Here is a 12,188-nt window from a genome sequence, read left to right on the forward strand (position 1 = left end):
ATTTCAGTACGTGTTGCTACTATGCAAGTGTCAGAGGGAACACTTTCCAGGTACTTCGCCTGAACTGTCAAATTGGACCTGTAGTCCAATGTCAACCCATTTTCCCTTTATGAATAATGAATCCTCTTTTCATTTCCAGGGAGCTATTTAATCGCAGACAAAAACACCTTTTGTCAGTTCTAGATTCGGGGCAAATCACTCCAATCAAACATTCTCCTCGGGTAAAGTTCCAGTGACTTTCAATGAGTTTCTGCTGACTTCCTGCCATCAAATGTAGCGTGGAGCGAGGCATTCATTTGCAACCCTCCGAGACAATTTCGAGTGCAAACCTCTATGTAGGCCAGACCCCAGAGCCACATCCTAAGGCATAATTGACATAAGAAAGAGAGTGAAAAGAAAAGACGGAGATGAAGGGAGGGGTGCACACAAAGAGGGCAAAATATAATACAAAATTCTCTGTAGCGCTCTTAATAATTTGCAGAGAGAGAAAGAAAGTGGGTCTTTAGATGTTGCCCTGTGTGAAACTCTGTTACCTGATGTATCAATAAATGTGAAAAGCTGAAGGCCTTAAGAAATTAGCTGTAGTAGATACCAGCTACCAACTATGTGTGACTGGCTAACTTTAAACTCTTGGCCTTGTCATTACAGCTAATGAGCCCCCTGGAGGACTACCACCCACAAGCTTAAAGCTAATCAAAGCAATCACTAAGTGAGATGGAGACACAGGGAAAACTGTGTGAAGTACTACACCACACAGAACCCCAACATTACTACTTACTCACTTCTATTATCCCCACTTCCACAACCATACCACCAAACGCTATGATATGCACCACACAGAATTCTTAAAGTGAATAGTCTACTGCAACAAAGTAAAGTCTGTAATACCTTTTCATCCCCTGTGAGCTTACATCTGTCTTAGTACATTATGCAGAACTAAAGAGAAACCAAAAAGAAAATCCTTCAGGACTGCAACAACAAAGACATTTCAGAAAAGAGGCAAAGGAGAAAGTTGTAGGAAGAGGACAACTGCTTCAGCAACTCAGATTCAATAACAGCCCTGTTGACTCATAAGAACAAATCCAATCCCATTAGGGAGCCTTTGCAGGCAATAATGAATGTTGGGACCCGCCACCTGATGCTAGAGGACAGAATTGATCCCCTCTAAGGCCGGCTAAGGCGAGGAACTTTAATTGCCTCATCAGCATGGCTGTCAGTTCAAGCAGGTCTACCAAGATAGCAAATGGTGCAAAGGTAAAACAGCATAAATCTGTGAATGCAAATCTGTGAAACTTAATGAGTGGGCAAAAGGGCAGCACAGGAGGATGTGTCATTTCAAGCCCTGGGTGCGTTTTCCACCTTTGATGTAATTTTGGAGTGTTGTGTTCCAGGTGTTTTAAACATGATCCCAAGAAAGCAAAAGGATGACAGAAATGCACAGTGTATGCACAGTGTAACCCGATACTACCGAACTCATAAAATCCTCCCTCTGACCAAAACCTTCTGTTTGACTTAAATTGGTTCCAATAAAAACTTTTTAATGTTTTCTACCTTTGTTGCCATTTTATCAGAGTGTTTTGAATGCCTGATCTATTATGTCTGCGAGACTTGCATTGCAACATCATATCTAATCCTCACAAAAGAAGTGAGAAATTAATTGGGAAAGAAAATAAAAGATTCGATGCTACTAATAAGAGAATTATTAGTGCCACTGGGAAATATTTTTACATCGAGTATTGCTTTTGTGTACAATTGCTCCAAACAGTATGAGAAGAGAATGTTAATGTGTTCATTAAAATTCACAACATGAATGAGTCATTTGTCCAGCGACTATCCCAACTGTAAAGACTGTATGCATTTCATGAATATTTATGTGTATGACTACAGACCTCAGAGACTCATTAGTTTACATTTCCATACATACAGTAATGCATGAAGCATTTCAAGTGAACTGGTTTTCTTTTTTCCCCCTCAAAGGGACAAACTGAGACTTTTCGATAAACTGAGTGGGAGTTTTGCTGTTGTTATGTTTTTAATAATATGCATGTGTCATACAATTTCAACGCATCACTGAAATTCATGATTGCATGTTATGCTAAACCAGTGGTTCCCAAACTTTTTTTGCTAGCCCCCTTTTGTATTACGTTTGCGCCACGTTATTGTTTACATGAGATGAATTGCAGATTCTGTCTCTATCTTATTTTGTTTTCTATTTTGTCTCTATCTGCAGGTTTTACACGCTTACATATATACACGCAGTTACTGTCCCTCCATTTAGAAAGGCAGAGGCGTCACGGTGTGATTATTTTAGGTGTAGTTGTTTTTTTTTTCCTGTGTAATAATATTCAACATTGCTATCAATAAATTTTTCAAAAAAATGCCTCTCTGTGCAAAATGGCTTTAAAAAACTAAACAGCTGTGGGATCCTGTTTGTCCGTGATTTGAACCGGGGGAACAAATCGTGGCAGGATCAGCCTGATGTTATTTGTATCCCGCTGTAACTTTACTGTACAAAGAGCTAACATCTCCAAAATGTCAGGAGTAGTTAGTCATTACAACAAGTGTTTGTGAACTAAAAATCAAGAATGTGGGATCCTGTTTGTCCGTGATTTGAAGAGCCCAGCGCTGCTCCCGACGAAGGGAAAACCAATTAAGCAGGGGAGACCTACCTTGGCACTTGTGCAGGTGAAACCAAAGGGAAAACACGCTTCACCATATTTTCTAGTCTTTGGCTTAGAATGAAGTTGGTTTGGAAACATATTCAGCGATGCTTCATCTCCTGCTTTGTGTTTGTGGAGGCGCCGTGCTAGCAGTGTCCAAGCCTTGCTTTTTCTTTTTCCCCCCCCCTTCATACTGCGCCCCCCCTGCAACGGCTCTGCGCCCCCCCCCCCCAGGTGGCGGGCTCCACACTTTGGGAAAGTCTGCGCTAAACCAACAAATGCAGTCCTGTAGACCTGTCATTTTCCATTAAGAACCACTTATTGTACCCCAAAACTGTAGTATCTGAATTTGAAGTTGTACTATACTCCATACTGGGACTCATTATATTTGTTAATAGTAGCAATCATGCACACATCAAAACACAGCCCCCTCCTGACTATGATCCATCGAGAATTTGATATTTTTTTATATTAAATATTGGAAACATTTATCTCACAAACTCTCTTTGTTCACGTGCTGCTTATTTATTTTTGGCCTATTTTATCAAAGAAAGTTAAAAATCTTAGATGCAGTTGTACAAAAAAAAATTCTCCAGCATTTGATTTATATATATATATATATATTTTATTCATGACAGCCTTTGACCTTCATTTATTAACTCTCTACACTATGCGAGACTTCAGTTACATGCGTCAGAGTTGCCGTGCTTTCTGGTTTATGCAGTGCACTGTAAAGCAGAGTCTGTGGCCTGGAGGATGGAAGAAGCGCACTTGTCTGCAAACTGTCACGAAGCAGTTGTAAAATTTGAAAAAGTGGGACGCAACCCAGAAGCAAGAATGTTAAACTTGAAAGTAAAAGCTGCGTCTCAATGCTGCCATCATTTTTCAAAAGGCGCAACTTTGGTTTCTATGACACTTTGCACACTGGTGCTATTGCTGGAGAAGTAGCTAGCAAGAGGAGACAAGCTGACATGCTCCATGCTAACCTCTCTATGTTTATGTGACTAGAGCCTGACCAATCGATTTCATCTACAATCAACATCCAGCAACCACTCACTAACTGATGTGGGGATACTTATTTTCTCTAAAGATAGGTGGTTGCCAGATGGTTGTGGATGTCTCTGGACACAAGCTTAACTCTGCTTCACTAGGGTCTTCTTCTTCTTCTTCTTCTTCTTCTTAAATATGTACAGGGTCAGTATTTTAAGGGATGAAAGTTACTCAGTCAACAGAGCATTGGTGTGTGCATTATAATAAGGTTAGATTGATGCTTTAACATTACAATCCTGGTATTACTCATACTTTATATCCCCAGCATTGTCATTTATTTGAAAGTTACAGTGTAAACATTATTTTTAATGCTGTGGCTTATTATCTAGAAAAATTTAAATGTTTACTCAGTATGGAAATTTGGTCTGATTAAAACAAGCTTTTCTCTGTTTTCAACATGAGGAAGTCTTCATCAAGAGAACTTAAACTGCATACTGATTTGGATGTCATATTAAACAAAACTGGGATCAGTTATGGAGTCAAATAATTATCTTCCTGTTTTATAGTGCTCTATCTTGTATCTCATTTTGTATTGTGCAGTGTGTCTTGTTGCATTGCACTGCTGTGTTCTCTGCTTTTAATGTGTATTTTTGGGTTTGCTTTGTGCTGACTCTTACACAGTTTGCTGTTAAGTTTTCATAATTTTCATAATGGAAATGCTGTGGTCTGTGGCGTCAACACAATGAAATGAAAATGTCGGAAACAACAATTTGATTCATCTGACTATTGAGGTACGTCTGCATCGGACAATATTTGCACTCACATGTCTCCTTCTACTGTGAATATTGGTTTCCTTTCAGGTAAGGCTCCTTTACAGACAGCACTGTGGCAAGAGAAATGTTTTCAGAAAGAACTGCTGCCAGACTTTAACACACTCACTGATAATGTATGATAATGGATTCCTTTTAATCCCACCTCTCACCACTCTCGGTGCGCCCTGCACCAGTCAGTAAAATACCGAAGGTGTGCTGCCACTCCCACAATAAGCACGGCACACTTGAGTGCGCTTTACACCTGCACATTGATTCATTCATAAAATTATCACCATTCTTAGGATTCACTTTTCATAGACAAGCAGCATCTCGCTCATCCAGATGCTCAGACACAAATGGCACACCGCTTTTTTTCCCCTAACTTTAGTTCAGGAGGAAATTCCAAGCCTGACAAGATGCTTCTAAAACTCTTTGTTTGTCCATGGTGAACTTCTTTGGTTTTCCCATCTGATCAATAGGAATTGGTTATGACAGTAATGAGAAAGAGAAAACCACTGGGCCCAGCGGCATAATTAAGCAAGCACCTCCAACGGATGGCTAATTAATAGTGTAGAGGAAATTAATGAAGAGCTAACCCTAACCTGCTGACAGCCAGCAGGAGTAAAACTTAGCTACGTCAGCACAGAGCTCTGGAGCACTTCAGGTGACTGCCAAAGCCTCCTCTGTCATTTAGACAGCATGCTCTAATCACGGTCCTTAAACCAGGCCACTGCCTCACGGCCCAGTAAAAATATGCAGTTTTCTGTAGCTACATGCTAGAAGATCTGATCTCAAATGAGATTCTTTAAAGCGCCAATCTCCCATCTGTTGTTGAATCCTCCACTGGGCACTGATCTCAGAGCGGTTCTCAGAATAACAGCCAAAACTTTACTTAATGATTCAGACACTTTCAGACCCTGATCTGTGACCAGAGAAGCCTCAAGGCTTCTGCCAGCATCCTTCACCATCATCCACACAACCTGGAGCGGGCTGACTCCAGAACAGGCAAAGAACTAACAAGCTGCTGCCCATCAGCATGGAGTCCCAGCCACTGCCAATGTCCTGTCCCTCAACCACGCACAGTAATTCAGGGAGGAAGTTATTTTGTTGGACAACATGCTGCTAGTCACATTAAATCTGAACATCAGCCCCGTGAGACTCTATTAAGGCTGTGCGAGTTTCACCCACTCTCTGTGTCCCTGAAATGTGTCACTCGGCAGTTCTGCTTGACCGGGAGGCCTCGCGAAATGACAGTGCTTCCTTCCCCTCTCAGTTACGGTGGACAGAATTCAGAGACACATACTGGGAGAACCTCTGCTGTATAAAGTCTGCACCAACTAACTAAAGCTGACCTAACAAAAGTTCCAGCTACACGTTTATGTTGCAACTCCTTCTTTCAGTAAAATGCAGCCACACTGTCTCCCTCAGTCTAGACAGGGCAAAAAAAAAAAAAACGGGACAATGTTTGGATTCTGAATCTGTCTCCAAAAAATGCAGAGAAAAATGCATCATTATTCAGATTAGATGAATAATTGGTAATGTAAAATCCAAAACCAGTGTCTACAGGGTTCAATTAAAAACGGATGATAACCCAGTGACTTTTAAAACAGACATTTAAATGGGACTGCACGCATTAATGAAAGATAAATGCTTTTGCTCTGTGTGTACATGTGCAAAATTCCTTGAGGAATACTAAGTGTAGCTATTGATTAAACTCTTTCCTGGCCCATCCTGAGAGACAAACTACATTGCGTACTCTGACCAATGCCAAGTTTGGCGAGTGCAGGTTTTTAATGGATCTGGAAAGAGCCCCCCCGTCTCTCTCTTCTAGTGTCCAGGGAACAAAGACAAATAGCTCTTTTATTGCCCTCCTGGTAACACCTCTGTGCTCAGGTTTTCCTTTTTTCCTTTCTCAATCCTTTTCCATCTTCTCTTTGATGAATTAATATCACATTGAATAGCCAAGTCTCACATCTCGCCGATTGTTCCCTTTTTAATCAAATGTGATTACAAAAGGCTGCCTCTGAAAGCCGAGGAGGCATACTGGAAGAAGTATAATGAACACGTGCGCGAGTGTGTGTGTGCACATGAATCTTTGCTCTGCTGAAATAGGCTTGACTTACAGTGCAATTAAGGGACTCTTGCTTAGAAACAGCAACAGTACTTCGCATTAACACACACAAAAAGCCTCATCAGGTCCTTTTAGGCTAAATAGTTGGTCTGATGTTTGGTGTGTGCACAATAAAGGCAAACCGAACAATAAAATAATGAGTGTCTTTCCTGTCCTTCAGCCATTTAGTAAGCGTGCACGTCCGTTATAATGGCCTGAGTGAATACTTGGAGAATTTGAGTTTATTCCTGTTTTTACTGACAAATCACTACATTCCAGGTCAAACATGCAGGCTGAGTGCAGGCCGTAGTCGGGTAGCCAGGCGGAAAATTGGAAAATTTAAGCTACAGTGAGTCATTAGCTAAGGCAAATATGAAACAAAAAGCTGTGTCTCCCCAGAGAATTATTTCTGAAGTCTAATCTCTCATTCAAAGTGAATGATTTCACTTCAGTGGATTCTCGAAAATATGCTAACATTATCATTGTTCATGCTAGCAGATAAAACTGACCATCTTCAGCAAATTCACTTGTGCATTTTACCGTAAAAAAAGCCCTTTCTTTATTTTTTATTATCAGCACAGGGCCGCGACTATTTTCCCTTCAGCTTATCCATTTTATACCCATACCTCAGCCCTCTCAATCTTGCTTCTCCCCCTTTTCTTGAGCTGCAAACTCTGTAACTAATTGGATCTGGCATGGTCTGTAATGACTTTGCACTCTATGGGGAGCTATGGGAAAAATCACCCTTCATTTCATCTGGCATCACTCAAGTGACCACATACTGAACCTCAGTGACATATAGCTCCATCCTGCATCCAAAAGGCAAAGACAGCAACATTTACAGGATACTGCTGATCTCGGGTTTGAGAGACTCATATGCATGTGTTGGCCCCTGAGGGCATTTTCAGTTTTATATATGTATGTGTGTGCATAATACCATTATCAACGTCATTTGTCAAATGTTGAAAGTGAGAACCCAAAAGCAGATTCTGCATAGTTAAACAGGAAACTCGAGAATTTATCGAAGCTGATGATCAGTGTACAAAACAAAACTGAATAAGAAGGAAAACTGAAATCTTCCACTTACTGAACATCAGTGTTGAGTAAGTTACTTTAAATTAGTAACTTAGTTACATTACTAGTTACTTCTATCAAAAGTAACTCAGTTACTTCAAGTTACTCGTTACTTTCAAAGTTACTAGGGAAAGTAACTTTGGTTTTACTCAGAATTCTCTTGTTAATGTGTTGCTTCCATAACTTTGCCAGTCTTCTAGCTTGCTTACTTGCCACAAGTGCACTGTGCCACCTACCAATAGAAAAAAAAAATAATGTGCATATTTCCACGAGAGAAATCCCACGCCTGGACCGTCATTGACCGTTGCCATGATTCTAGCCTACGTCACAGCGTCATGTGCGCTTTTTACATCCAACACAAAAACTGCAGTCGTGGTGCTTTCGATTGTACTCAGAACTTCTGCCTTCCGAATAGGAAGATGTAGGTAACACCAGACTGCAGATGAGCTGCATACAGGGCTGGACTGGGACAAAAAATCAGCCCGGGCATTTTGACTAGAGACCAGCCCGCCATTATAGGAAAAATCATAAAGCCTTTGAATGAAAACAAACGCTGTTGTGACAGTGATGTACACTGTCTTGATGGTATATATGTATCAATCTATCAATCGTTTGTTGTAAGATTCAGATAATTATTTAATAAAAGCTAGATATTTTAAATGAGAATAAGAAAGAAAAGTATTTCTTTGTGCCCCCCTCTCCCTGTTAATGCCCTACATGGCCCCCTGGCAACACTTTGCTAGACCCGCCCCTGCACAGTTACCAGCTGTCAGCTACTTAGAAAAGGATCCTGGTCTTATTTGTCTCTCAGAAACAGTTCATAACTTCCCTTCAACTCATTCATGACACCTAAAAGGTAAACCTGTTTCTCCATCAATGCTCTGATGATTCAGTAAGGACATCTCCTGGTTTCATCTTCACGTTTCCCTCTCACCACATAACCAAACCATATCATGACCAGCAGCTTTACAGCTGTGGCTCCAGCAAACATCAGCTGATACTAGAAATTAATATTAAATAAATTCTAACAACAGCTGATCAAGCTTAAACGTGCTGCTGTTGTTTAACGCAACATTTCCTGGTTCCCTCTTTCTGGCGCAAAGTGGGCGATAAACAAACAAGAGAGAAAAGCCGATCAGCTGATCATTGATCAGCTTCATGATTGAAGTAGAAACAGGAGAGGGAGGGGGGAGAGAATGAGAGGAGAAGAGGCAGCTGCAGCGTCATGACAGAATAAATCCAGCTTTGTGTCTTTTTCATTGTAGCTGAAGTACCGGACAAACTGTGTTCCTTTGCACCTCAATATGAAACCTGTAATATTTTCTCTGAATACGAGACGATTCTGTTTTTTACTGGACGGTTGGCAACTCTAATAATTAACCTTATGAACAAAATAAAGTTCAACATCATTAACATCATAGCACCCACCCAGCTGTATAGAAACTCTGTCATGCTAGCTAGTAGGCAGTATGGAAAAAGTCAGAATAACGAAAATAAACTCCACCTAAACTTGGTTTATATCTGACCCAGAGAGACTGCAGGTCATAACTTCTTACCTGAAGTTCAGTTCACACTTGGACCGGCGGCCACCTCGGGTCTCTCCTCCTTCTGTGTCCGTTTTCTCTCATCCACCTGCTGGCCTCTACCACTTGCTAATGTTACTGAATCTGTGGAAGCTCCGCGATAGCCACCACACGAAGTAACGAGTAACGACCCTATCTAAATCCCAGTAACGACTAACGCGTTCCTGGCATAATAACTAGTTACCGTGCTCGTTACCACAATAACAACGTAGTTACTGTAACGTGTTACTTAATAACGTGTTAGTCCCAACACTGCTGAACTAAAGCTGGGAGACACAAGGGATTGAAGAACAGACACTCAGACAAAGGACTAGGGGAGATAGCAACAATGAATACACAGGAGGGTGATCAGGGGAAGTGAAAACACCAGGGAACGCAGCTGAAACTTTTCAAGGAAATGAGACTGAGTAAAGCAAAAACTAAACACTAAGCACGCAGGATAAGAGATTACCAAAATAAAACAGGAAACAATGAGAAAAGGACTGAGAGATAAAAAGATAAACAACATGAAAATGAGAGTAACTGAACGCAGAAGACTTGAGTTGAGCCCTGAGATGAGACTAAGGGAACAGGGAGGGGACAGTAAAGGGAACTAATTAACAATTTTTGAAAATCAAAAACAATCGTGAATTAACAAAACTCAAAGATTCAAACACAAACGTTGGATCACAGACCCAGCACCATGACAGGATTTGAAGATCTAGCAGTGATGGTCAGTGAAGAAAGCAAACAAGACACATTTAACCCATCCAGCCATGAAGCAGAGAGATGCTTCACAGCCAAATACCGAACTTAATAAAACATAAAAATATAAAAATCTCCCTGTTTGTCAATGAAAGGCACTAAAAATGTTTCTAGGTTGAACACTGATTTGAGAAAGAGCAGTATATTAGAAAGAGTTTATACTCCAAGCAAATATTTTTTTAAGAATTCATATTGTTTTAGAAGAAGGACTTGGTTCTATGAGAAAAATTAGAGGTCATCACAATGGCTGGATTATTGCAGACTAACTGCAGACCCATCTGACAACTGGTGTCCATGTGCACTCCAAACATCGTTGTGTAGTACCAGTTTTATCGCTGCTCATAAACTCAGCTGACAATTTCCCCCTTTCTTGAAACCTTAAAACTCGAGTGCGAGCTGCAGCTGGCAGCTGGGAAGTTGCAGAAAAAAAGCGGCTCTTCAATGTTCACGAACATATTTAGGAAGAAGAAAAATGCTTGCCAGGAAAAAGAACAGGTGCAGAGGAAGTTCTGACTCAACAAACCCTTTCCATCACGCCTGTTGCCTCGAGTCAAATAGAGCTGTCAGAGGCAGTAGAGTCCCAGTCTAATTTCAGCAATAGCTTGGCTGTAAGTAACTGTATGGGGCTCCGAAAATAAAGTCTGTGGGCCAGGGACAAATTTGTTTGCCAGTATTAATTATGACCAAGTTAGATTCTTTTGTCAATAAAAGCCAGTTCCTCCAACATGGGCCTGGATTAAATCACTCAGGTACCTATGCCTTCATGGTGTAAACATTTATTTTGTACCTCTTTTTCTCTGCTTCATATCTGCTCAGGAGTCGCTGGAGACCACCACCTTTAAAGCCCTGGAAGTGGGCAGCTGGGGCACCAACAGTGACGATGTCGTAAAACGCATCTGTAAAGAGAGAGAAAATTGAGTTCACAGCATTTTAGATACAGATTTTTTTTTTTTAAAGGCAGAACCTGCAAAACTGGAGTTACTGGAGGACCCCGAATTGAGAAAACTGAGAACATGAATGAATCCTGTCAAAGTAAATTACATATTAATATAATTTCAAGTAGGATTTTTCACGGAAATGATGGAAATGCTGCTAATAAGAGTAATTTCAAGACACACAGACATGAGGAATGACTAATGTCGGCTGTCTTCCGGCTTCAGCTCAAATTAAAATATGAAAAAAAAAATGTAAATATGCCGACCTCCATATCTAATGGCCAATAAATGAAAAATTAGCAATTAAACAATAGATGGGAGAAACACCCTTCAAGCATGTTATGAGTGTTGAAGTTGAACAGTTTGTTAAACTATGTTGGCAACAAATGGCAACAAGTAATCACGTGAGTTTCAATAAAGCAAAATAATTTTTAAACAGCGCTGTCATATTACCTTAGTAAGGAATCATAAATAACGACACATAACCAACGTTAAGAGGATCTATTTATGTTCTGTGAAAGGAAAAAACAATATATCAGATTTTCGTCACCAAATATCGGTATTGAAATCATTTTTTCAAATCTCATATCTGTCAGCCTCTAATTATCTCTATGTATGCTTGGCTCTACTTCTTGCCATCTTTTCATCTTTATTTTGGTCTGGTCCCACGTTAACCTGGAAGGACAACCAATGTCACAGTATTTCTTTTCAATTTGCACACCGGGGTCATAAGTAAATAAACACTTCACAGACGGCTAGGCGGCACAGAGGTGCTTAGAACAGGGCTTGATTTGAATGAGTAATGGCTGAAACTGTCAATTAAAGCAGGAAAAACAGAAGGGGGTATTGGGGGGGGGGGGGGGGGGGGTGAATATTTTGGTGTGGTTTAGTGCTTGGTCAGTTAATGAACGCCCATGAGAAAACAACAGTCCACAATAATATTCTAACCAAAAAAAAGAGGCTGAAAACACAAATTAATGACACAACAGTTGCAAGTCTTGCCACAGAGAAGTAAATGACAACACCACTGTAGACCAATAGTGGTTTGATGTCGAGGCTTTGCTACTACCCACTGTTTCTTCCATTAATTATTGAGGTGCCTGGCCATAACACTCCCTGACTGCCACATGTCTGGCCCCTGGAGTTTTCAGATATCCAAGTTCCCTTAATTGGTTCTCCCCCCAGCAGAAGTATACTGAAAAGCAATGGCGGGTTTCAGAACATCAAGCACAATGACCAATTTGTGCTCGATTTGCTTGCTCTTTTTCACACACCGACCG

The 12,188-nt window shown here is 40.7% G+C and overlaps 1 protein-coding gene across 7 annotated transcripts in view; it reads right to left on the reverse strand.

Annotated features, from left to right (window-relative positions):
• The window catches only part of inpp4b (inositol polyphosphate-4-phosphatase type II B), a 182,331-nt gene that overhangs the window by 30,847 nt on the left and 139,296 nt on the right, over positions 1-12,188 (reverse strand). For all 7 annotated transcript variants that reach the window (XM_026171319.2, XM_026171316.2, XM_026171320.2 and 4 more), the window contains one exon: positions 10,761-10,869. In XM_026171319.2, the coding sequence (XP_026027104.2) occupies positions 10,761-10,869 (109 nt within the window). The remainder of the gene's footprint in view (positions 1-10,760; positions 10,870-12,188) is intronic.

This window comes from Astatotilapia calliptera, chromosome 6 (genome assembly GCF_964374335.1).
Source record: "Astatotilapia calliptera chromosome 6, fAstCal68.1, whole genome shotgun sequence".
NCBI classification, from domain to species: domain Eukaryota; kingdom Metazoa; phylum Chordata; class Actinopteri; order Cichliformes; family Cichlidae; genus Astatotilapia; species Astatotilapia calliptera.